This window comes from Ochotona princeps, chromosome 21, assembly GCF_030435755.1.
Source record: "Ochotona princeps isolate mOchPri1 chromosome 21, mOchPri1.hap1, whole genome shotgun sequence".
Classification (NCBI taxonomy): domain Eukaryota; kingdom Metazoa; phylum Chordata; class Mammalia; order Lagomorpha; family Ochotonidae; genus Ochotona; species Ochotona princeps.
This window is the reverse complement of record NC_080852.1, coordinates 37,509,676-37,535,928: the sequence shown is the minus strand read 5'-3', so window position 1 is coordinate 37,535,928 and position 26,253 is coordinate 37,509,676. Positions and strand designations below refer to the sequence as shown.

The 26,253-nt window shown below is 52.6% G+C and overlaps 1 protein-coding gene across 1 annotated transcript in view; it reads left to right on the top strand.

The window, feature by feature from the left end:
• Window positions 1–14,813, top strand: part of SLC6A11 (solute carrier family 6 member 11) — a 97,007-nt gene extending 82,194 nt beyond the window's left edge. The window contains exons 9-14 of the mRNA XM_004581306.2: window positions 5,550–5,662; window positions 7,806–7,943; window positions 10,949–11,051; window positions 11,626–11,726; window positions 12,272–12,442; window positions 14,085–14,813. Of these exons, the coding sequence (XP_004581363.1) occupies window positions 5,550–5,662; window positions 7,806–7,943; window positions 10,949–11,051; window positions 11,626–11,726; window positions 12,272–12,442; window positions 14,085–14,246 (788 nt within the window). The 3' untranslated portion in view covers window positions 14,247–14,813. The remainder of the gene's footprint in view (window positions 1–5,549; window positions 5,663–7,805; window positions 7,944–10,948; window positions 11,052–11,625; window positions 11,727–12,271; window positions 12,443–14,084) is intronic.
• The last annotated feature ends 11,440 nt before the right edge of the window (window positions 14,814–26,253 follow it).

The window sequence follows — 26,253 nt, the reverse complement described above, 5'->3', positions numbered from 1 at the left end:
ACCCAAAGAGAGAAGTGTGGCAGGACACTTGAGTGTCCAGTGCCTGCTCTAGTCAGGAGCCATCACACCTGACCTCATGTGGTCCTCAGCTGAGCCCTCAGAATGGGGCATAATTGCTACCTCCATTTTACCAAGGATAAAACTGAGACCCAGAAGAGTGAGGTCACTTTTCCAGGGTCCCTTGGGCTGGATGTGATAGAGCTGGGATTTAATCCAGGCAAACTGGCTGTCACACCCCTGTGCTGACCAAAGCATCTGTCTGCCCGCCATGACCAGAGCAAGTGGCCCTTCACAGAACATGCCTGCAGTCTTAGAAGGAGGGACAAGTACCTTCTCTAGGGCTGCCTTACCTGGCTTGGAGAATCATTCCTCTTCTGTGAAATGGACACCCTAACTCCCACCTTAAGGGGGGGCACAGCCAAGATATCTTCAGCCCTATCTTGTTATCATAATTTTCATCTTACAGGTAAACCTCAGAGAGGAGTCCTACGTAGAAAGGACAAGTGTCCCAAAAGGCAGTCTTGTTGGTTTTATTGATCTTACTTTGAATTGGAAATATATTCGTGTTAGAAAAAAGCAGAAATACCAAACTAGGACAAAGTCCAGCCAAATCCCTTGCCATCCATTGGGATTATCCTGCCAGGATTTTTCATGTGTGGGTTGCAGCTACACGTGTGATGGTCCAAATTGAATCTCATCTTCCCTGGTATTACACAGGCAGAGTTCTCATGCCCTGTGTGGCTCCAGCAGTTGCCCACCCATCAGCCCTGGGTGTGCTATGCCCATGGACGATGAAGACCCTGCTGCTCAGAGGGGTGGATGTGCAGTCATAGGTGGTACAGTCAGGATCTGGCTTCTTCTGCTTCATCTTTCTGTGTCACTCCTGTTGCCCAGAGGGGAAGGCATCTCTGTGTCCTGTGGAATGGACCAAGACCCATTTAGAGATCCTTGCCATTTAGAAAAAAAATCCAGATTACATCTTACTGTATAGTTATTCCACCTTCTGCAGAAGGACCTGGGTGCTTCCCAGCAAACCCTGGAAACAGGCTCAGGATACAGAAGGTGCTGCTGGCTGGGCTCTTGCATTAAGCCCAAGAATTGCCAACCATCTTCTATGTGTCACTCAATACTCTTATTACAATCATGGTGTTCTCTGTCAGAGTAGGGAAATTGAATAGCTTGTAATTGAGTCTTTCTCTTTTATCCAGTCTAATGATCTCTGCCTTTTAATTAGAATGTTTTGTCTGTTTGCATTTCACAGTGACTGATGTGGGCAATTCCTGAAGCCTATATCAATGCAGATGTCAGGGGAGTGTGGTCCAAGTTTAGAGTGATGTGTTTTTTAATCTCAGGAAATGTTTCTGGGTTATAGATGTATGCATATGCTGCCCCTACTGCTTAGTCAGTGACAAAGAGAAATAAAACTCAAAAGCCAGTAGGTAAAATTAAATTGAGCACTTATAAATTATTTATTAGCCTAGAAGAAAGCAGGGAAATCATAAGACAGTTAAACAAAACAAAAAGCAAGAAAACAAACGCAAAATAGTATATTTAAACTCACCTTTTTAAGCATTATATGAAGTGTAAATAGGCCAAATATGCCAGTTAATAGGTAGAGATGACCAGACTGGGTTTTAACAGAAGGACCTAACCATAAGATGTGTAAAGAAAATACTCTATATTTAAAGGTAGAGAATGATAAAATATAGAAGAAAAGGAAAATATGGGACTGTGCAAGCACTGAGCATAAGACAACTGGTGTTGCTAGCTGTATTAGTTTTAGGCAAGTAAAATTTAAGTCAAACAGTGTACTTGGATTGAAGAGGAACACTTTATAATAGTAAAAAAATTCATTAATAAATTTAAATCCTGTTTTAAACTAAAATAGACAAGCTGTTAGATGATCAATGGTATAACTAAATAAGGAAGACATGAAAAGGGAAGTGGAAGACTTTTGTGTAAACCCCAAGGCACTTAAACAGTGTTCTAGACACATCCATTTGAAAACTTAGAGGAGATGAATGTTTTTCTAGAGAGATGTGGTGTTAGGACTGCTTGATTTCCAAGCTGTTGATTTGGAAGGCTGTAATACTCCTGTGGGCATGAAGGAACAGAGCTCCTCAGGGCCCAGCCCATGGAAAGCACCATGCTTCTCCGAGACTGGCTGTGTAGCCTCCAGCAGGCACATTGTCCCTGAGCTCAGTAAGCCATCCTGAAGTGCTGAGCAGGCGAGAGAGCCCCTAACTGCCTTCAGGAAGCACAGCATTCATGCCTAAAACAGATATACCAGGGTAAAGAAAGGAGGCCATCGGCCAGCGTCACTCCTGAACTCTGAAGCACAGACACTAAGTAGACGATCAACAAACAGAATGCAGACACACATGTGGCTGGGAAAGAGTTACCCCAGAAGGTGTGCTCTGGGTCAGGGGAGCTTGGTGCTGGGAAACCCATCGGTGTCATGCTCCTCACCGAGGCCCAAACATTGTTAAGATTACACCGCATACACACCAAGGGTTCTGCAGAAGTCTTCAATGGCACTTAAGATCAATTAACAGCTTTTAAAAATGAAGTAGAAATTAAAGGACATTTTTAAAATGGGGTATGAGTATACAAAGATTTTTAAAATTCAAATGTCTTTATTGTTCTACTGATTGTATGAGAAAGAAGATGATATTAAGATAAATAAGAAAAGGATGAAGTAGAAACAAAAAGAATGGCGCCCCCACCCCACTCCCCACATCAGTTGGAGAAGATGGGGAAGAGGGAGGCATAGGAAGGAGTAGCTGAGCTGGCCTGGGCCCAGAGCAGTAATTCTCCAGTCCATCTTGGTTGTTTATGTGTCACTGGCCTCCGCTTTTCTGAGCGGAACCCCACGTGGAGTACAAGCAGTAACAAGCAGTCCCAACCGCATGCATGACTGATGGATAATGTGATCACACTGGAGGAACTGCGGGAGGAAGCTGCCACCAGTAACCTTTAGACAGGATAAGGACAGAAATAACTGCACCGTACTCCTGTTAGTACAGCAATTAGGGTCGGGCATAGCAATTCTGTAACTGTTCTCTGATTTTTAGGATGGAACAAATGGGCAGATGTAGAGCAGTTTTTCATGTGTCTGAGAAGGGATGAGTAAGGTGAATGGAAACAGCAGAATGTAATGTACTTTATTACAGCTGGGGTTAATGGTATATCAGCACTTATAGTTTCAACAGGAATACAGACCAAGGTACAGAAATATGTGCGTGGGTGTCCTGGCTTTGGGTGCTGACACCCTGTGTTGTGAGCACACCTAGCTCTTGCATCTTGGCTTCCAACACCCTTCTCCCAAGGAAGAAACCAGGAGTCCTTAGAGAAGTAGCTGATTTTGGTGCTAGGATGGTACCCATGTGGCTAGGATTTTTGCGAGGGATGGGGGCACCACAAAGAGAAAAATGAAAGAGAAAGACACGGAGAAAAATGGAGACATGTCACATACACACACAGCCACCGTTAGAGCTATTTTACCAACAAAACCAATAATGTTAGTTTTGCCTTGTGACCTAAGCAGAACACCAGGAGTGTGTGCTGATACAAGTGAATAACTGACAAGCAGAGGTGTACAGTTACCCTTACAGAGAATTTTCATCAGTAACTGTGGAAGAGATGCAAGAAACTCCAGCTCATCGTTAGGCAGACAGTGCAATCGGCACAGATACAAGCTGGGTGCAACCTTCAGTGGGTGAAAGTTTGACGAGAATAGAGATATTTTCATCATCTCAGAATACTCCACCTCCCTCCCCACCCTCTGCCAAGATACCGGATAGTGACAAAGGGAAGAGCAGTGGCTTTACCGTGAAGAGGGCTGGCAGACACCTGCTGAACTTGGTGTGCGAGAGAAGCATCCCCAGGGATGAGGTTGCCTGACAAGTGCTGCACCGAGCAGGACATGGCATCCCTTCTGCAACTTTCATGCCCCCAAAAATGCATGACCTTGGTCCCAGGAGAAGAAAACATCAGACAGACCCAGCTAAAAAGAGATCCTGCAGAACAATGACCAGAACTCATTCACAAATGTCAAGTTCATGGAAGATACGCGGGAGAAATGATCACAGATTGGAGAATACAACTCACCCACTAAATGCAGTGTGGACTCCTATATCGGATGTTAGAGTCTGAAGTGGACAAAGGAGGGGAATGGGCAAAGTGTGAGTGAGATCTGTGGTTAAATCAGTGTTAATTTCCCAGTTATTAAGCATTCACTGTGTTTCCCAAAAGTCAGAAACAAAGCAGGAACATGCCCTGTTTCTGTTTCCAGTTCATTTGATACTGGAGTTCCCAGATAGCGCAGCAAGGCCAAACATGAGTGAATGAAGAATTTCAAGATTGAAAAGAACAGAAACTGTCTTTATAAACAATATGATTAAATAGAAAATTCCAAGGAACCTAAAAAAAATTTAAGGAAACCTAGTAAGGCCATGGGATAAAAAGCTAAGAAGCAGAAGTGTGTTTTATATAGACTGGCAGCAAGCACTTGGAGAAGTTTCAGCTTCTGGGCTTCGCAAGACCCCAGTGAGGAAGTGAAAGGGCTGGGGTGTCTGACCTGCAGGCTAAGATGTCGTGTCCATGTTGGAGTTTGGCCTCTGGTGTCTGACTCAAGGCACACCTGGGAGACAGACGTGACAACTCAAATAGTTGAGTTTCTTGAGGTTCTTCCACCAACATGGGAAATGTGGATTGAGTGGCTGCCTCCTGGCCTCAGTCTAAGCCATCAGCAGAGGCTCTCTCTATCGCCCTCCCTCTCCCCCTATTCCTACACACACACACACACACACACACACACACACACACGATTGGACATTAAGCATGAAGATACTGAATTAGTCACCAGGGAATGCAGATTAAAACGGTGATGATTTAACGTCTTGGCATCATTTAAAAGCTGGGATGTCAGGTGTTGGCCAGGGTCTGGAGCCACTGGCAACCTCAGAGCTGGCAGAGCTGTGGAAGGGCACAGTTCTGAAAATCAGTCTGACCTTCTTAGAATGGTAAACACATGGTGGTCTTCTGACACATTTTTCCAGTCCTGGATGGGTGAGCATAGTTGATCCAAGGTCAATAGAGCCCCATCAGTGGCTGCCTAGGCTGGAGATGTGGACAGCAGGCAGCCAACAGTGGACATGTCCCCTGGGTTAGACAGCAATGATGAGTGGGTACACATGCATTCTCAAAATTCACCAAGTGTACACTTAAAATGGGTTTTGGCTGTGTGCCAGTTGTCCTTTGCCAAAGCTGCCCCTTAAAGTAAAAACCAACTATCAAGGCTTTCCCCGTGGGTGTTGTCCACCTGAGGCTTAGGTATGCAGTGGAACCTGGGTTCCCTGCTCCGCTGCTCTATGCCACCACTGACTCATTTGTGAAGTGGGTATCAGAACAGCACCAAGTGCCCCAGGTGCCCGGGAGTATTCAGTGATGTGAGAGTGCATCAGGCACAGCACCTGGCGCACAGGAAGTGCTGGGTAAATGCTGGGACCAGGCACTGGCACCACCCAGCAGCATCTGCTTTCCCGCAGGCCCCGGCCTGGCCTTCATTGCCTACCCCAAGGCCGTCACCATGATGCCCCTCTCCCCACTGTGGGCCGCCTTATTCTTCATGATGCTCATCTTCCTGGGCCTGGACAGCCAGGTAAGAGACTGGGGACTGGGGTTGGGGGTTTTTCCCAGAGGAGGTTGAGGAGGCAGATGCTGTCTTTTGAGGGACCCCTTTCCCTCAGGACCTTGCCCATCCTGTGTCTGCTTGGGTTCCTTCATGCCTTCCCAAACTTCTGTTCCTCGCTCCCCAACAGGAGATCCCCGTCCCTCGGTTCAGGTTTCAACAGCTGTGCCTGGGACTTTGTGTCTGCTGCCCTTCTACTAGCAAGCAGTACTGCCTGGCCAAGCCCAGAAAGGCCCAGGGAAAGGCTGAGGCCCACAACATGCAGGTCCTGGCCTCCCACACACTGCTCAGGACACAGGGTCTGGGAGAACAACTTTTTCCTAACTCAGGGCTGACATTACCGCACGGGGACCAGGCTCCACCTGCTCTGCTCCCCACACCCACCCCTGCCTTTGTGCTTAGCACCCTCCTTGCACGTGGCAGCTGCCTTCCCTCTGCAGCCCCCAAATGAATGAGCGAGTGGTGGTTTTCCAGCTCTCCTCGGCCCTTTGTCTCTGCACAGTGCAGAGACACCTCTCCCCAACACCCACACCCACCCTCCACTCCCACGACCGCTCTAGCTCTCCTTTTGTGTCTCAGATTCTGCCTTGGCCCAACTCACCTTGGAGACCCAGAGAGCTTCTTATAGCCACCTCAGTGGCTGTGCCTCAGCCTGAGCCTTCTTAGGGAGTCAAGATGCCCTGGGGGAAAGGGGATGTCCAGTTCTGGGGGTGGCCCAGGGGAAGGAAGCAGGCTCCTGTGCCTCATAGATGAGGCAGAGATGGCTGAGCCTGTGCAGGATAGTGCCTGAACAAGCCTGGAACCTGCTAACGCCACCCATGACCTTGGGTGATTTTACTCAGTGCCTGGAGCCACGTACCAGCTTGTCTGTCAGCCCATCCTCATCTAGCTTCTCCTCCTGAGCTATTTCCCAGAATCTGCTAAGCCGAGCTGCTCATCACCAGCTGTTTCTGCTGATAATCTGCCCTTCCATTGTTGCAGGCAAAGACCTTAAAGGATCAGCGGCTCGTGCCTGGCAGAGGCAGGCTGGCCTGGGAGCAGGGAGCCTCTGCAAGTCCCTGGACTGAGGGCTGGCTGGCACAAGAGGGGGCAGAAATCTGGCATATGGCTGCTATGCCCACCCCCATGTCTGCTGCACTCGCTGTGTGCCTGGGTGACAGTCTCAGTCCATCGTCAGAGTAACCACAAGGCCCAGGGGATCCTTTTGTTGTCTCACTTCTGTAGAAACTGTGGCTCAGAGAGGCTGACTCACTGGTGCACAGCAAGGCCCATCTGCCTCTTGGTCAGCCTGCCCCATCTCTGCAGCAACCAGCTCCCTTACCCTGGGCAGCCTGGCGAACAGATGGGCAGGGCAGTGTGGGTTGCTGTGCTGTGTGCTCTTGGTAGACTTTGGGGCAGTCACGTCACCTGTCTCTGCTCTGTTTCCTTTTGTCTGTCCAGCGAGGGTGGCACTGTCTTTCCCGAGGAATTAGAGAACCGAAAGGGTTTTCTGGGTAGGGCAGCCTGCCAACACAGTGCCCAGCCAGAGTCCTGTCTCCCCCAACCTCGATCCCTTGAGGCAGTATTGTGTCGTGGTCAGAGCTCAGTCTCTGCAGTAGCTCTGCCTGGAGTCAGATCAGACTCTGCCATCTGCTACCTGTGGCCTTGAGCAAGGCGCCCACCTCTCCACCTGAGTGTCATCACATGCACAGTGGGGCCGTGTTAACCACGCAGTGGCTGGACGAGTTAGCACGTGGTCATCCCCCGGAGCAGAACCTGCCACCTAACCCATGCTGTGGGTTTCTGTTCATGCTCCTAGTTGATTGTACTATTTTAGCAAGCCAGGCCTGCTGGGTGAGGGGTGTCCTTATGGCGTGGAGGAGAGGGACAGGAGGTGAGAACCCAGAGGAGGGGGTGCCTGGGGTTTGGGGCTGTTTGAATTGGGCGTTGATGGGTGGGTAGGAGCTAGATTGACAATGCATTCTTGGCCGTCAGCTCAGCATTCACTGTTTAGATGCTCAGGAGTCCCACTTGAGCCATCACAGCCTGCACAGCTGGACTGGGCCCTGCAAACATGTACAGCTGTCTATTGCTTGCATCTGACCTCCTGTCCTAATCCACCCCCACCCCACAGTTTGTGTGCGTGGAAAGCCTGGTGACCGCTGTGGTGGACATGTACCCCAAGGTCTTTCGGAGGGGCTATCGGCGTGAGCTGCTTATCCTGGCCCTGTCGATCGTCTCCTACTTCCTGGGCCTTGTGATGTTAACAGAGGTGAGTGGTACAGAGCACCTGGGAGGATTTGACACGGACCCCAGCTCCAAAGCCAACAGGCCCTGGGCCCTGGACAACTTGGTCTCTCCTCTCCCTGATGGCCACTGTGAGAACCAAACAAGAGTTCTCCCTGGGCCGAGGAAGTGGCATTTAACCCAGCAGTGCTGAAGATGTCACTTGGGATGATACCCTCCTGCCACACTGCAGTGCCTGGGTGTGCATCCTGGCTCTGTTCCTGATCCCACCTTCCTGCTAATGTGCACCCTGGAGGCAGCAGTTGGTAACGCAAGTAGTTGGTTCCCTGCCACACAGGTGGGAGACCCTGATTGAGTTTTTGGCTCCTGGTTTTGGTCTGGCCCAGCCTCGGCTGTTGTGGTCATTTGGGAAGAAGACCTCTGTTTGTCTCCATCATTCCATTTGTCTAAAATAAATTTAATTTTCTTAAGTGATTATTTTCAAAAAGGCAAAATGGTTTGTATTAGTCTCTGCTTCGCCCTGGAGCAGCTGTGCAGAGTGTGCTGCTCTGAGCCGGGAATAATGCTGACGAGTAGATGCTGGGCGCCCCCGTCAGCCCAACCCCGGGTGCGCCCGGCTGGCTTCCTGCTGTTGGTGTCCAGCTCTGAGCGGGCTCCTCTGGAGGGTGGCCCCTAAGCCTTGTTGTGTCCTGGCTTCCTATCCCTGCAGGCAGGTGAGGTGTGGGGAGGGTGTTCCTCACGACTTCCACAGGGAGAGTCTCCCAAAACTGCACTCACTTCTCCTGCATCTGAGCAGATGCTCTCTCAGGAGTCTGGGAGAGCTGAGACCAAGTGGCTTTCTCCTCTCCCACCCCAAATCAAATTATTTACAAAGAAAAATCCTTGCCTGGGGACAGAAAACAGGTTTGTAATACAGAAGGGAATCAGTTGGGACAGCTGACAGACAGGGAGGGAGCCTGGAACCCACCTGGGCTGAAGCTGCCTTGTCCTCCACTTCCCAACTCACATGTTGCCTCCTCCTGGGAATCCCCTCTGTCTGCCTCCCCCCTTCTCTCTCACACCCCCACCCCTAGCCACTCCCCCAGGACCTTGTGCCCGGCTCAGCTTCATCCTTGTCCCACTTCATTCTCTCCCACCTATTAGACGTCAAAGTTGAGAAGAGAGGAGCTGTCCTTTTGTGTCCTCCCAGTCAACTCAGGACCTGGCCCTTGGTGGATGACGCTGCCCCTGCTCCCAGTCATTGTCACACTAATGAGAGTGATCATCTGCGCAAATGGGGCAGCATTTCCTGATTGTCAGCCCACTTCTCCACGCAGGGTAACTGGGACCAGAGCTGCAGCAACAGGAGCATGGGAAGCACATTGATTCCCATGCAGAGGCTCGTGTCGCCTTCAAATTGAGGGCTGTCCTCACACTTGAAAGCCTAGCAGGGACAGAAACAGCAAGTGCTGGTTGGAGCAGCTTCCAGGACTTCCTGGGGGGCCAGGCTCAGAGTTGCCACTGTCCCACCCCCCCCTCTGCCAGAGGCCTGGGATGATCCTCTCCCACCTCGCTCCACAGAGACCAAGAGTCAGCAGACTCTGGGCTTCCCCTGCCAACCTCGCCGCTCCTCCCTGGGGAACACGCAGGAGCAGGTGCCTGGGGAAGCTCAGATGCTCCAGTCACTGCTGTAGGGCATCTGCCCTCATTCTACAGGATTAAAGCTGGGCTCTGGGGAGAAACCTTAGGCAGCACTGGCAGGTGGTTGCACCTCAGTTTCCCCATGTGACCACCCAGGAATGTCCCTGGCACCTGCCTTGTGATAACCTGTGAGGACCCGCAGGGCTGACAGCTGGGAACAGTGGAAACAGCCCTGGGCTTGTCTTTATTCTTTCTTTAGCCTGTGATGGTCATGGCAGGAGAACAATCGGCAAGGAGGGTCTTGGGTTTAAACTCAGAAAACCAAGCCCAGGGCTATGGTAACGGGGGTACCCAGGTCTGCTCCCAACCCTGCCTGCATCTGTGGTGTGGGCCTTATGCTTCCCACTAGCTATAACCCGCACCACTCCCTGGTGTCACTGTGTGTCACACTGGCTCACTTTGTTCCCCTGCATCCTCTGTCTGCCCCTTTACCTGATCTAGTTGAGTGAGTAAGAAAACAAACTCCCCTGAGTGCAGTTGGTGTGTGACAGGAGGCCCCGGGGGACTCTGGGAGCATGGAGGAGGTGTTCACAAGGGTGTCAGGAGGCTATCCTGGACTCAGACCCCCTCACCCATGCCCACTCCATCCTTTCTCTATTTCCATGCCGTTGCTGGGCCTGGTGTGGTAAACTAGTGACTAACATCCTTGCCTTGCACGTGCTTAGATCCCATCTAGGCGCCGGTTCATGTCCTGGCTGCCCCACTACCCATCCAGCTCTGTGCTTGTGGCCTGGGAAAGCAGTCGAGGGCGGCCCAAAGCCTTGAGACCCTGCACCTCATACACTTTAAATATCAGCAAGATGGCTTAGGCATGTCTGATAGATGGCCAGTTGTCTTCCAAGGACAATTGAGTGTTGAGGCCTGGAGTTCAAAGGAGAGTTGGGATTTGGAAATGGTGAATGTGGGGGTTGAACAGTCTATGCAGAGGGTCAGAGGACACAGTTCCTTGTCCATCCAGGAGGGAGCTTGCTGACAGTGCTGGTGGGTGGGCAGTCAGGGATGAAGGCAGTGGACTTGCCTGGGAGCTGAACTACAGAGGGTCCTGATTGAACGTACATGCTCACAAAGAAACCAGCTTCCCCAAACCTAGAGGCAGGAAGGATGGCCCAGCCAGGGATGAATGGGGGCTGAGGCTGCCCACCGTTAGGGCTCTCACTTTCTGTGGCATTTGTGGCCCTTGGGGAGCCAGAACAGGAGGGGGAAGGCAAGAGAAACCGTGACAGTGCTGGTGTCGGGGTGTCCGGAGCCGGGCTGCTGTGTGGCAGCAGGGGTGCCCAGGGGGTAGAGCACAGGGACCCTTCCGAGCCCAGCTGGCTGACCGTGTGTGGTCACTCTCCTCTTCTCCCACAGGGCGGCATGTACATCTTTCAGCTGTTTGACTCCTATGCTGCCAGTGGGATGTGCCTTCTCTTCGTGGCCATCTTCGAGTGCATCTGCATTGGCTGGGTGTATGGTGAGTGGTGGCTAAGCCATCAGCCCCCAGGTGCCAGCTCTGTGCCCAGCACCTGGGTGGGTCCCGGCCCTTGTCTGTATCAGTTTCTTCCTCTTCCCCTTTAAGGACTGCCTACTGCACTCCCATACTGCTATCAGATGTCAGGGAGGGCTTCAGGATTCAGGTGCTGTGACCTTGGGCCAGCCCTCTTCCTGGCAAGCCACCATATGCCCCTCTGTGTAATGGAGAAGTGTCCACTGAGGCTCCTGGAAGGAAACAAAGTGGCCAGCATGAGGTCTGACCCTCAACTGACCACTGCACATGGTCATCCAGTAGATGAGGCTCACCCTACAGGCATTCACCAGGACCCCGGCCCCATGAGTTAGCACGTCAGCCTTGCTGCAGAATCTCCAGTGGATCCCTGGCCCCTGCTGGCCCTGGGCAGGAGAGCACCTTCCCCTGGGAGTAGACCTGACACAGGTCAAGTCTGGTCCTCGTAGCAAGTGCTTCATTCCAGGGAGAGGAACGCAAACACTTCCCATGTTTCCTGTGGAAGTTTCCATCAGGAAGATGCTCATTGGGTTGTTTCCAACAGGAAGCAATCAGTTCTACGACAACATTGAAGACATGATTGGCTATCGGCCAATTTCACTCATTAAGTGGTGCTGGAAGATTGTGACCCCTGGGATCTGTGCGGTAAGGACCTACTTGGGAGTCATCCCCAGCCTAGGCTGGTTTGGGCAGCTGGGATCGCATTGGGGCTCCAAGCTTGGTGAGGCCTCCCAGGATCCCTCAGCCCTACTGCCTATTTGCTGGGTGATCACAAATGAATGTCTTTCTTCCCCGGGCCTCGGCTTCTGTCCGGGGCCAAGGGTCGTGTGGATGGGACCTGCTTCTTTGTTGACAATGCAGGCAGCAGAGCCAGGGTTCCCTCGGGGCTCCCTTTGGCCCTGACACCAGATCCGGAGGGCCCTATGCAAGTGGGAGGTTTTGGGAAGCTCAGCCTGTCCTCTCCAACGCCTGCCTTGGCAGAGCAAGGGTCACAGGCTACCATAACTGGGTCAGACCTCGACTGAGGCTTCACGATGAAGGTGCCTGGTGGGGATAGGGGAGGCTGCAGGAAGTCCCTGTCCTCTGGGATGTTCTGCCCAAGCACTGCTGCCCTAACAGCGGATACTGGGCCGGCCTGATTCTGTGGGGCTGAGAGCTGTGCCCTGAACACCTGTTTTGTCGCTCTGCAGGGCATCTTCATCTTCTTCCTGGTCAAGTACAAGCCGCTCAAGTACAACAATGTGTACACCTACCCGGCCTGGGGCTATGGCATCGGCTGGCTCATGGCCCTGTCCTCCATGCTGTGCATTCCACTCTGGATCTTCATCAAGGTGTGGAACACGGAGGGCTCACTGCCCGAGGTGAGACCACCAGGATGAGCTGGTGAGCGGGGACAGGGTCCTGACCCTCTTTGAGCCTCGGCTTCCTCGTCCAGTATATATGGACATGATGGAAACATGCCCTGGTCGCTCTCCAGTGGGCAAACCTCATTACTATAGGGGCTCTGTGAACTAAGCCTCCATTTCCCTGTCTGTGAAATGGGAGAACAGCCGTTGCTAAGTGGGATAAGCCATGGGAGCTCCACAAGGGTCCAGGAAAAGCACTCAGGGGCATGGTCTGGAGAGTAGCCAGGGGTCACCCACTCACCCTGACTGCTGTGCCCCTGGAGTCTGTGTGCTGGGCTTATCCGTGGACCGGGCAGCTCAGTGGCGCACTGGGTGTTAACCCAAGCCCCATTCCGCTCCCTGCCATACTCAGCCTCTCTCTGCACCCCTTCCTCATCTGCCATGGGGTTTGAGTCACTTCTTCCTTACGTGACCCTGTTCTAGGCCCTGGTTTCTATGGGTGCTCACAGTTGTGGATTCATCATGTTGGGTCTCAGCCCCTGCAGGGATGCTGCTAAAGGACAAGGGGCCTCTGGAGGAGGCCAGTCGCTGGCCAGGAGCTCATCTCTGTGCTGGGACTATCCTGATAGAAGGCACCACGTCAGTACTGCACTGAGCACAGGCCAGCCCTTGGAGGCTGCTGACACCGCTGTCCACCTTCACAAGTGGGAAGCTGAGGCACGAGAGCTTAGGTTTCTGGAGTGAGTTTAGTGATGGAGCTGGGATGCAGAGGCAGTACCCACACGCTAAGCCCTGACCTGCGTCAGGAGCCTGGCACCTACTCCTCCCTAGATACTCTAGGGTCAGCCTGCTGGGTGGGGCAGGAACCAGAGGAAAAACAACCTGTCAGCAGGGAAGCTGGAGCAGCAAACCAGTGCAGTCGAGGTCTGGATGCCTCATTTCTGCCCCTCTCCTGCCGCTTTCTGACACTGTGGCTGGAACCTCTGTATTCCCCATTTCCAAAGGAAAGGTCATTGTATCGTCAGGAACAGTGCTACGAGGGGACTTCAGGAGGCTCATGGAGGAGCCCGCATTTGGCCTGGCAGTTAAGATGCCTGGGTCCTGAGAGTTCTGGGGTTCAATGCCCAGCACTCACTCCCGGTTTAGCTCCTCGCTAATGCAGACCCTTTGTAAACAGTGCTAATGACTCAAGTATTGAGATCCCTGCCACCCACATGGGGGACTTGGGTGGCATCCCCAGCCTAATCCCAGCTGTGTGGCCCTTGAAGGAGTGAATCACTGGATGAGAGCTCTCTCTCTCTTTCTCTCTCTGTAATCTTTCAAGTTAATTAGCTAATAAAGTAAGATTTTTAGAAAACTCATAGAAAATGGAATGTAAGGACACATTTATTTCAGTGTAAAAATTTGGAAATCCACATGTAGCTTTTCCACAGAATGTGTTTTCCGTGAAGATCCCTCAGATGTACATGGATTTTTAAATATCCTACCCCCAAATAAGCATCCCATAAATTCGGTTTTCCTTTTACTTTTCCAAATACCTTTGTAAGTGGTCGGTGGGTTGGGCCCTGACCTGGGGCTCCAAGGGGTCCACCAGGCAGGAGGGGGCAGAAGCCAAGGCCACCCCTCTCAGGCAGCTGTTCTACTCCACCCCATCCAGAAACTGCAGAAGCTGACGGTCCCCAGCACTGACCTGAAGATGCGAGGCAAGCTTGGCTCAGGCCCACGGACGGTGATGGTTAATGACTGTGACGCTAAGCTCAAAGGCGACGGCTCCATCGGTTCCATCACCACCATCACAGAGAAGGAGACGCACTTCTGAGGCACAGCCAGGCCGCGTACCCTCTCTCACTCCTTCCCCATGTGCGTAGGTGAACCCCTGACACGCGTGCTTCTCCTAGTGGTAGGGCCTTGCTCGTGTGCACAGGATGTATTAACAAGGTAATTCACAGCTGGCCACCATACACTCTGCCATAAACCCGCCCGCCAACCCCGGAAGTATCCGCCACCGTGAGATAATCCTGTACAGTGACAGGCAGGGCCTCTCAGTCCTGCTTTAACCTGTTCTCTAGGCATTAGGAAGCTGGGTATCATGCTGTCAACTTGGATACTCGGGCTATGGGCTGGTGGCCAGGAAGCCACACCTGTCCCCTGTCCCCTTTGGGCACCTTCAAACTGGCCTTCCCACCTATCAACTCCCAGCTCCCATGTCCACCATCCTGCCTGCCTGCCCAGGGGCTGCTGGGTGTACAGACAGGAAGACTGCATGACAGAGAAATCCTACCAGACTGGCTGATTGGCAGAGCCACCCCTCATCTTGGTTTCTTCTATAGACCTGTGGCAGCTACCTCTGCCGGCCCATGCTTGTTGAAAGCCAAGTTCATTTTTGACAAGGATGGGGGAGGAGGGATGCCAGTGCTCGTGGTTTTTGCTTGGGAGGCAGCTGGTCCTCACCATAACAGGGCCCTCTGCCAGCCCTCTGCCCCCTGACCTTCCAAGACATCTCTGACCCTGTGGGCTGGGTGGGGTTGCTCCTTGCAGCTTCCCTGTGGGATCTGAGGGTCTTCCTCCAGCTGGCCTCCTTTGGCCAGGGCCCTGACTTCTCCCTCAGGACCTCTCCGGCCTGAGTCCCTCTTCTTCCTCTTATGTCCCTACCCTCCCTGCTCCTTCTCAGTCTGTCCCTTGAGCACTTCTTCCCAGTCCTTTGGAGCTGCTGCACCTGCCTCAGACAGGGGCTGCTCCCTGGATGAGTGGGAGCCCAGGGTTTGCAGGAAAGCTGGCTGGCACTGTCCCCCTGAGCCTGACTTTGGCCTTCTCCCCCTGATATCTCGTATTCCTTTCTCATTGGGTTTTGTATCAAGCCTCCACCCTGGCTTCTGAGCTGTTCAGAGGAGTGGGGTGCATCATTCCTCCCTTTTCTTGGGGTCCCCATTTTATTGTGTGGAAACAGGAGCTTTCCCCAAACCAAGGTAGGATACCCTTGTGTTTGACTCGCCCAAGAGTTCTCAGGCTCCAGCTCCCCCGCCTGTGCCGCTTTGCTACGAGTGATGCCTCGTGCTCCTGGTAAAGCCAGAGTGCCCAGATTGGACCCTGGCACACACGCAGTCCAGGGCTGCTCGGCACCTTGGGGACTTGCCAACATCCTCCTTTGGGGACCTGGACTGCCGTCTTCGTGGTAGGTGCCGGGAAGGACACCCCATCGTTCCACCGCTGCTGCTGCTGCTGCTGCTGCTGTTACAGGATCATCTCAACCTCCAGCTCCCTGGCGGACCGGGCTGTCCTCAGGGCCATGACATTTAACCCTTGATGCACTTAACACTACTCCCGGGGCGGGTAGAGGGCAGAGCACTGCACCCAGGGGTTTTTGTAATTTCCTACTAGGATCTGGGCAACTTTGGGGGCGGGGAGGGTCACATGGGGGGTGGAGGGGAGAGGAACTCGTCATCACAATGACTTTTTTGATATTCATTAGAAACAATACATCCTTTCTGAAATATTTACAGCATTATTAAAAAACGAAAAAGGTTGTACTGTTTTGCATAATGGGCATTTTTCCTGGGGACAAAGGACGTTGGGTTGCCTGCCTACCCGTTTTTTAAAGGAATGAGCCAGTGATGATGTCGTGGTCATGCCCAGCAGGCTGGCATTTTCTCTGTTCTTCGTATTAGCTTCAAGCTGTGTCTGCAAAGCCAGTTCAGCCCCAGTTGTGGTGGTGAAGATGGCCTCCATGCCCCGTGCAAATGAGAACAAGGTGAAGACAACAATGTAGCCCCACCCAGTCTCCTGTCCTCACCATCCGTGCAGCTGGCCAGGTGCCTGTAGGTGCACAAAGTCCCCACGGCCTGGTACTGGGGGAACTTAAGAAAGTTCATGGAAAACTCAAGTAAAATATAGGTTGATTTTCGTGCAAAACATTTTGAAATTATTGCACATGAGAAGATTCTGAAAAAGTTTTAGAAAATATGCAAATTTTTTGTTTCTTTTTTAAAGATGTATTTTATTTTTATTGAAAAGACAGATATACAAAGAGGAAGAGAGACAGACAGGAAGATCTCCTGTCCAATGATTCACTCCCCAAGCAGCTGCCGCCATGGTTGGAGCTGAGCCAATCTGAAGCCAGGAGCCTGGAGCCTCTTCTGGGTCTTCTACATGGGTGCAGGATCCCAAGGGTTTGGACCATCCTTGGCTTCTTTCCCAGGACACAGGCAAGCAGCTGGATGGAAAGTGGGAATGCCAGAATTAAAACCGGTACCCATATGGGATCCCGGCATGTTCAAGGCGAGGACCTTAATAACTAGGCTACCGCTGGCCTGTGTCACAGTGAGTTAAGCTGCCCCCTGTATTGTTAGCATCCTGTGTCAGAGTGCCAGTTTGAATTCAAGTGGCTCCGCTTCTGATTCAGTTCTGCTAACAGGCTTAAGAAAGTAACAAAGATGGTTCAAGTAGCTGAGCCCCTTTCACACATGGCTCCTGGCTTAACCTGACCTAGCTCTGACCTTTAGGGGAGTAACTAGTGGATGGAAGATTCTCTGCCTCCTTCCATCTATCCACTCTTCTTCCCTCCCCCTCCCCATATCTATCCTTCTCCTTTCCTCCCGACACCCCCCCCCCATTTCTCCACATTTCAAATATTTAAATTTTTTTTTAAAAAAGGCTTTCAGTGTCTTTCAGCTATCGCAGCTTTGCAGAGTGGGCACTCCACCAAGTTTGTTGTTTCACTCACTATTTCACCTGCTCAACAAGCCCAGAGAAGTGATACAGCTTGCCTAAGGTCACACAGCTAAACGAGAACTCAGGTCTGTGTGACCCCAAAGCTCCACCTCCGGATCCCTTGTACCCTAATGTTTCTTACGATTTGAGGCCCAGAGAAAGCAGCCACCTCGCAGGGGCAGAGATGGCCGCCATAGGCCCTCTGTCCCAGTGGGCAAACTCTCAGGCCTACAACAGGGGAGGTAGAGTGAACAGTACTGGGTCTGCTCCCCTAGCCTTGCTTCTCTCGATGCTAAGATGGGGACAGCAGCACGTGCCCCAGTGCAGGGTGACAGTGCACAGTGTGTGAGCTCTGAGGCCCGTGGGGGTATGTTGGTGTCACTCAGCATTCAGACAGTCCGTGGCACAGTAGGATCCTCTCATCTTGTCTTTATCCCTATCTGACTGACTCTCCTGAAAATTCCTTGTTTTGGGATCTATTGAACTTGCCTTGACCTCTGCCCTCTCTGAGGTGATAATGTTTGCTTCCAGGGAAAGCAGTCCACAGAGTCCTGAAACTGAGGAAATCCATGGTCTGCAGAAGGTCCCTGGATGATGTGGAATGTCATGTGGCCACAAGCCTTGGAGCGGTCACCTGTTATATGCAGCTTCCCTTTGGTGTCTGAAAGGACCTTGTGTTTAGCAGCAATGTGGCTACAGAGAATGTGTGTCCCCCTCCTTCCCAGGAAACTGCTAAGGGGGAAGAGTTCTATCCTCAGTAACCCCACAGGATGCAGGTGAGCTAGGGACCCCTGCTGGCCAACTGTGGCCATACATCCCAGCTCTGTGAGACACTGCAAATAACCACAGAGGAGGAGGCCACTTCAGAAGTGAAGTCAGGGGCCCCATCAGGAGAAGGGATCTTATGCCAATGAGAAGTGCATTGTGCTGAGAGCTGTAAACCTGAAGGGCTGAATGTTTGCTGAGTGCCAGCGGTGGGGACAAGAACTGCTGCCTGAACCCTGGGAGGATCCTAAAGGGCTGGCACTGGAGCATGGCAGGTAAAGCTGCCCCCATCATGGTCACCAGTTAGAACCCCAACGACTCTGCCTCTGATGCAGCTCCCTGATAATGCATCTGGGGAAGCAGCAGAGGATGGGTCGAGTCATGGGTCCCTGCTACCCATGTGGGAGGTCCAGCTCAGGCTCCTGGCTCCTGGCTTCAGTCTGGCCCAGCCTCAACTCTGCAGCCATCTGAGGAGTAAACCAGCAGATGGGAGATCAGCTTCTCCTCTACGTGCATGTGTGGGTAACTCTGCCTTTGAAATACAAATAGTTTTTTTATAATTCCTAACAAAATAAAAATTTGGGGTACACAGATGTTTAGGACATACACATCCCATATTGAAGTGCCTGAATTCAAGTCCTGGCTGCACCCTTGTTCCAACTTCCTACTGATCGAATCTGAGAGGCAGCAGGGAGGAAGAGCATAAGTACTCGAGTCCCAGACACCCAGCCCAGCCTTTGTGAGCATTTAGGGAGTGAATGAGCAGATGGAAGATCTGTTTCTGTGTCTCTCTGCCTCTGAAATGAACAGAAATTTCAAGATAAGCTTATTTTGGTGCAAAAATATTTTTAAATCTATGCATGCTTCTTCCTTAACAAGCGTTTTCCATAAACTTTCTGATGACCCTTCTTGGGCATGGATGAGGAGTTTCTCGCACAGCATCAACTCTCCTTGTAATTGCACTGTTTCCCAAGAGTCAGGGAGGTCCCCTGCTGTGTTCCAGGTGTCCTGCCATGTTTTTCCCATCAGAGCTGCTCAGCAAACCTGACAGGTGAGTGTCACTAACTGTCTCTCATGTGAGGAAGCCAAAGTGAAAAAACTACAAATAATCTGCCCACCAAGATGCCAGGTGCTCACCTATGGCAGGTGGAGGTAGCTTAGATCCCAGTTTGCTGCATTGGAGTATAGCCTTATAGTCAGGCACTTGATCCAGAGTGGACTGCGGCCACCCTGGGCAGAGGAGAGCATGGAGCAGGAGCTGATGGTATGGTGGTACAGCAGGAAAAGGTCTTTGGAAAACAGGATGGAAGCCAGAATCCCCCTCGCATGTGCAGCTCCAGCTGCTCTTACGCCTGGCTTCAGGGACACCATGCTCCTTGGGGAAAGCCCCAGGGCAGCAGGCCCTGCCAGGGCTGGGTCTTCCATGAGCAATGCCTGGTTTGTGCCTGAGTGAGGAGCATGAGAAAAGGAATCAAGGAGCCATGAAGGGGTGAATGTGGCAGGCCAGGCAGGGCCTCTCCTGAGTGTTGTCCTCCGCCACTTCAGGGGCTGCCCTGGAGCTCTGGTCTCCAGAGCAGCTGTGTTAGGTAGACATCTCCAGACTTGAGGTCCGTGGGACATGCACTGGAGATGCAGGAGTGGTTGTAAGGGATCGGGTGACAGTTAAAGTGGCCACTAAGTTGTGTCTACCTGAGACCTAGGAGAGCCTGGAGGCCTAATATTGGGAGTGCTAATGTCCCAGGGTGTTCGGTGGGTATCTCTACACAAGTAGAGGGAGCACACCAGTGCCACTCCTTCTGTTTGTCCTATGACACCTTCATGGAGGTCGTTAGAACATCCTCAGGATGCCACCAGACACACCCTCACAGACACTGTTAGAGACACTCTCATAGACATCTCAGAAACATAGACGCCTAATAAATGCCCTCACAGATGCCTCAGAAACACCTGCACAGACACCCTCAGTGATACTGTCAGAAATGCCCTCACAGACACCTCAGAAACACCCTCACAGACACCTCAGAAACGCCCTCACAGACACCTCAGAAACACCCTCAGATATCTCAGAAACACCCTCACAGACACCTCAGAAACACCCTCACAGACGCCTCAGAAACACCCTCACACACACCTCGGAAACGTCCTCACAGACACCTCAGAAACACCCTCACACACATCTCAGAAACACCCTCACAGACACCTCAGAAACACCCTCACAGACGCCTCAGAAACACCTCACAGACACTTCAGAAACACCCTCAAAGACACCTCAGAAACACCCTCACAGATGCCTCAAAAACACCCTCACAGATATCTCAGAAACACCCTCACAGATGCCTCAAAAACACCCTCACAGATATCTCAGAAACACCCTCACAGACAGCTCAGAAACGCCCTCACAGACACCTCAGAAGCGCCCTCACAGACACCTCAGAAACACCCTCACAGACACCTCAGAAACTCCCTCACAGACACCTCAGAAACACCCTCACAGACACCTCAGAAACACCCTCACAGACACCTCAGAAACACCTCACAGACACTTCAGAAACACCCTCAAAGACACCTCAGAAACACCCTCACAGACACCTCAGAAACGCCCTCACAGACACCTCAGAAACACCCTCACCGACGCATCAAAAACACCCTCAAAGAAATCTCAGAAACACCCTCACAGACACCTCAGAAACGCCCTCACAGATATCTCAGACATTCCTCACAGAAATGCCCTCACAGGGCTTGGCAGCGTGGCCTGGTGGCTAAGGTCCTCGCCTTGATCCCATATGGCCGCTGGTTCTAATCCCGGCAGCTCCACTTCCTCTCTATCTCTCTTCCTCTCAGTATATCTGACTTTGTAATTAAAATAAAATAAATTTTCAAAAAAAAAAAAAAAGAAATGCCCTCACAGACACCTCAGAAACACCCCTAGACGCCTCAGAAACACCTCACAAACACTTCAGAAACACCCTCACAGACACCTCAGAAACACCCTCACAGACATGTCAGAAACGCCCTCACAGACACCTCAGAAACGCCCTCACAGACACCTCAGAAACGCCCTCACAGACACCTCAGAAACACCCTCACCGACGCATCAAAAACACCCTCAAAGAAATCTCAGAAACTCCCTCACAGATATCTCAGACATTCCTCACAGAAATGCCCTCACAGACACCTCAGAAACACCCCTAGACGCCTCAGAAACACCTCACAAACACTTCAGAAACACCCTCAAAGACACCTCAGAAACACCCTCACAGACATGTCAGAAACGCCCTCACAGACACCTCAGAAACGCCCTCGGATATCTCAGACATTCCTCACAGACACCTCAGAAACACCCTCACAGACACCTCAGAAACACCCTCACAGATATCTCAGACATTCCTCACAGACACCTCAGAAACACCCTCACAGATATCTCAGACATTCCTCACAGAAATGCCCTCAGAGACACCTCAGAAACACCCTCACAGACGCCTCAGAAACACCTCACAGACACTTCAGAAACACCCTCACAGACACCTCAGAAACACCCTCACAGATATCTCAGACATTCCTCACAGAAATGCCCTCAGAGACACCTCAGAAACACCCTCACAGACGCCTCAGAAACACCTCACAGACACTTCAGAAACACCCTCACAGACACCTCAGAAACACCCTCACAGACACCTCAGAAACACCCTCACAGACACCTCAGAAACGCCCTCACAGACACCTCAGAAACTCCCTCACAGACACCTCAGAAACACCCTCAGATATCTCAGAAACACCCTCACAGACGCCTCAGAAACACCCTCACAGACACCTCGGAAACACCCTCACAGACACCTCAGAAACACCCTCACACACACCTCAGAAACACCCTCACACACACCTCGGAAACGTCCTCACAGACACCTCAGAAACACCCTCACAGACACCTCAGATACACCCTCAGATATCTCAGAAACACCCTCACAGACGCCTCAGAAACACCTCACAGACACCTCAGAAACACCCTCACAGACGCCTCAAAAACACCCTCACATATATCTCAGGAACACCCTCACAGACACCTCAGAAACACCCTCAGATATCTCAAACATTCCTCACAGAAATGCCCTCACAGACACCTCAGAAACGCCCTCACAGACACCTCAGAAACACCCTCACAGACACCTCAGAAACACCCTCAAAGACACCTCAGAAACGCCCCCACAGACACCTCAGAAACACCCTCACAGACACCTCAGAAACACCCTCACAGACACGTCAGAAACGCCCTCACAGACACCTCAGAAACGCCCTCACAGACACCTCAGAAACACCCTCACAGACACCTCAGAAACACCCTCAGATATCTCAGAAACACCCTCACAGACACCTCAGAAATGTCCTCACAGATACCTCAGAAACGCCCTCACAGACACCTCAGAAACACCCTCACAGACACCTCAGAAACACCCTCACAGATTTCTCAGAAACACCCTCACAGACACCTCAGAAACGCCCTCACAGACACCTCAGAAACACCCTCACAGTTGCCATCATAAATGCCCTTGCAGTTGCCGTGGAAATGCCCTCACAGAAACCTACAGTGTCTCTGAGGATCCTCAAATGTTAAAAATTGTGGTTTGAGGCCTTGGTTGCTACCTGTAGGAGGTTTTCACGGCCACCCACAGCTCTGGGGACACTGGGTGGACCCCGTGCTTCTGAGGAAAGGGAGGAGGGGTCTCCAAAACACTTTTGGACTGAGGCAGAGAGCAAGGTGGGCGTCACAGGTCTGAGTACAGCGGTTGCGTGGCCCCCCACCTGGCATGTCACACCTTTACCAGATCCTGGCCACCACCGGCTCTTTCTGTCCTGCTGGAAATTCCCTCCGCTTTTTGAGTCTTGTTGAAGCGGAGTTCCTGGAGTGATGAGGCTCCTGCAGCCCCATCTGAGCAGAGCTTGGACCTCCTATATGGTCGAGGGTTTTGGGAGAGCCCTGGGAAGATAGTGGAGAGGCAACAGATGGCAATGAAGATGAGGGGGGGGTCATTTCTTGATCATCTGGAACATCATTGATGAGCCCCTAGCTCAGGTACTCCCCAAAAAGTCTCACTGAGCCTATCTATAGAACAAAAGGATTCAGGCAGTGGCCTAGCCACACCTATGTCACACAGTCTGAGCTGGGATTTAAAGCCAAGGTTGCCACTTCTGGAGTCCTTTTGATGTCCACCCTAGGCAGCTTTGGGCTCAACCCCGGACTTCAGCAAGGAAGCCCTGCTGGAACCCCTCGCCTTATCACTGCCACCCAGGGGCCCACAGTCATGTGCACATGGGCAGCAGCAGATCAGCCACTAGGTGGCGCTGCGAAGCCGGAGACAGAGCCTGATGTCCCATCGCCGATGCCCAGAGGGACGAAAGGGTGACAACTGCCCTTCTCACCCCATCCTATCCCTCCGTTAAGAGCCAGAAAGCCCTGGGCTTGGTTTGCTACTCCCTGACCTTGTGATCTTGGGCAAGGGACCACTTGACTCCATTTTCTTCCTGTGCAAGGTCAGGCCAGTGTGTGTGACAGGGACGCCAAGGAGATGAAGGAGACAGTGGGGCCCTGGTCTCACACACGCTTCTCCAGGTGGTGGCTGGGAGACTCGCAGTTGGTTCTGAGCTTGCTGGTGCACCTTGGCCAAGTTGCTTTGGCTCTCTGCACGACCTGAGGACCAGGATGCCAGCCTTCCAGGAACTGACCTGGCACAGGTTGTGGTCTTTGCTCTGACCACATGGCCAGCCATAGCACAGGCCCCTGTGCCCACACTGCCGCGGGAACACTGGTCAAAATTCCAGCCTCTCCCTGACCTTCTGTCTGCTGGCAGCCCTGCCTCTCCAGCACGGGAGAAAATCTGGGCTCGTTTTCATTCTCTGCTCTTTTCTTTGCGCCATCTAATTATTTTCTCAACAAAGAACGTCTCTCGCTTTTATATTCCCCAATGCAAAGCCCAGGAAGCTATTTTGAAAACTTCTGTCCTCTCCACTGGCAAGTTGGTTAAAGCGAAGGTGCCAGGAAAGGGAGGGAAAGCAAAGGATGCCGATGTAGCCAAGAGCCATCCTCACCCTCTGTCAGTGGCTCAGCAGGCCAGTCCTGTCCCCTAAGCCCTTCTACCCATGTTCCCTCACTGAGAGAGCTGGGAGAATTAGTCCGGTGGACAGATGAGGACACCAGGCATGCACCTGCCTCGCTGACTGCCCTCTGGCTGTCCGTCTGTCTGTCTGGTTGTAGTCTGCCCTGTCGAGCTCCTCTCACTGCACCTCCACCCTAGCTTAATGGATGGCACCATGATGGAGTGCCTGCCACGGCCCTGCCCTGGCAACTGGCATTCAGTGAAAGGAGACAAGACAGTGCATGCTTTGGGACTGCAGCAAATGAGGAAATAATGAGACTGAAAGTAAGCTGGGGTGAGGGAGTAGGGGTCACGAGGCAGGCAAGGGATGTCTTAGAGAGGCTATGGCAGGTTAGGGGGCAGCATGTGCAAAGGTCCTGGGGTGGATGCTGACCTGCAGCATGCCCAGCACAATTGGGAGGCCAGGAGGGCCAAGGCAAGGTGAACAAGGGCTAGTGGCAGAAGGGACAGCAGTGCCGAGCAGGTCGGAAAGGCCTCGGAGGCTGGGACCACTATGAGGTTGGTTGGATGGAAATTGGGGTGCAAGAGGGACATGCTCTGACCTTGACCTTAATGAAACCCTCCCTGTTACTGTGTGGGGCTGTGGCGGAAGCAAGGGGCCTGACAAGGAGGAATTGAGACCAAACGATACGTGGGGCCAGACAGCCCAAGCAAGACCATGTCTCACTACCCACTCCTGTCACTGAACCTCGCTCCTCCCTCACCTCTGATTCCTGGGGCAACCCCACCTCTATCCCCAGTCTCTGCACCCCCTCAGTGGCCTCCCCGCCCCTGCCGCACCACCTCCCGTGCAGTCCCCACCCCACCAGCACCTGTGACTCTATCTTCCACCTGTTAGCAGCCTAAGCACCCCAGCCTCATCAGAGGCCATTGTGAAGGGGGAGGGATTTGGGGCTGTACCACCAAAACCCCACAGCAGCCCCTGGCAGGGGCTTCACTCAGGAGAGCCCTGGGGTGACAGGAAGACGTGAGTGCAAGACTAGGCTTCTGAGGAAGCTCACAGCTCAGTGATATCACACCTCTGCCCCAAGCCCTCTGGCTGACCTTGAGTGAGTCCCCTGTCCTCCTGGAGCCTTGCTGGGCCTCCTCTGCAACTCAGGAGCAACAAGCCCCGGGCCTAGAGATTTTACGGAAGACCTGGGAGTCCCTTAACTGTCGTGTGGGGAAGTGTCTCAAGGGACTTCATGCCCACAACCCTTAAAGCACCAGACAGGGCCAAGACTTGTACCCCTCCTCGGCTTTTGACCTGTGGCCAGCCCCTCTTCTCTAATGCTGAAGAATGGAGCCCACTCTCAGCGGGAGGTGCACCCAGCAGGCAGTAGCTGCTCAGCCACGGGGCCAAAGGCTTGGACCTCACCCTGCTTGTGGCTGCACCCTCCACTCACACATACACACACACACACACACACACCCTCCCCTCCCAGGCCGGGGCAGCTGTGGGCCTAAGGGGGTGTTTTTCTTTCCTCAGCAGAGCTCCGCGGAGGCCTTGGGCATGCAGACAAAGAGCTGTTGTTGCTGCAGATCTAAAATCGCCTTCCTCTGATTGCCGCTATACAAACCCAGCCACTGCTGCCCGCTTCCCCCATCCAGTTGGGTCTATTTCAAGAACGCGCTGATTAGTGCTGATTGCGCCTTGATTACCGCAAGCACCACCCAGCCCCCTCCCCAGCCTCTGCACAGAGCTGCTCCCCCTCCAAGTCTCCACCCCGTGTTGTCACCCAGAGGCTGCAGGACCAGGCAAGAGGTGCAGCCCCAGGGCCAGAATCTGTTTCTGTGCCCAGCTCAGACCATGCGCTGGGCTCCAGGCAGGTCACACTCCCTCCCCCAGGCTTCCCCTCCCTTCCTTCTAGACTCAGGATGAAGGGAGTAGGCCAATGTGGCTTCAGTGATGGCCCTTACATGCTGTGGTCCATCATGAGGGGACATCACAGGGCATCATGGTGACAGGAGGAGCACATGCATGTGCACACACATGGAAACACACGTGTGCACACAGCAGTCATGCCTCTGGCTGTACTGGGAGCTGCCCTCGGTGGGTGGGCGGGGGCCTTCACAGTCACGGCGTCCTGCTCCTGAGCCCGACACTGGCTATGGGCACTCGCACATACACAAACCCCACTGACATGTTAGAGGCACACCGTTTGCACCTGCCAGAGTGGCTGTGCTCTGGGCATGCCTGGTGCCTCCCCATGGCAGTGTGGCAAT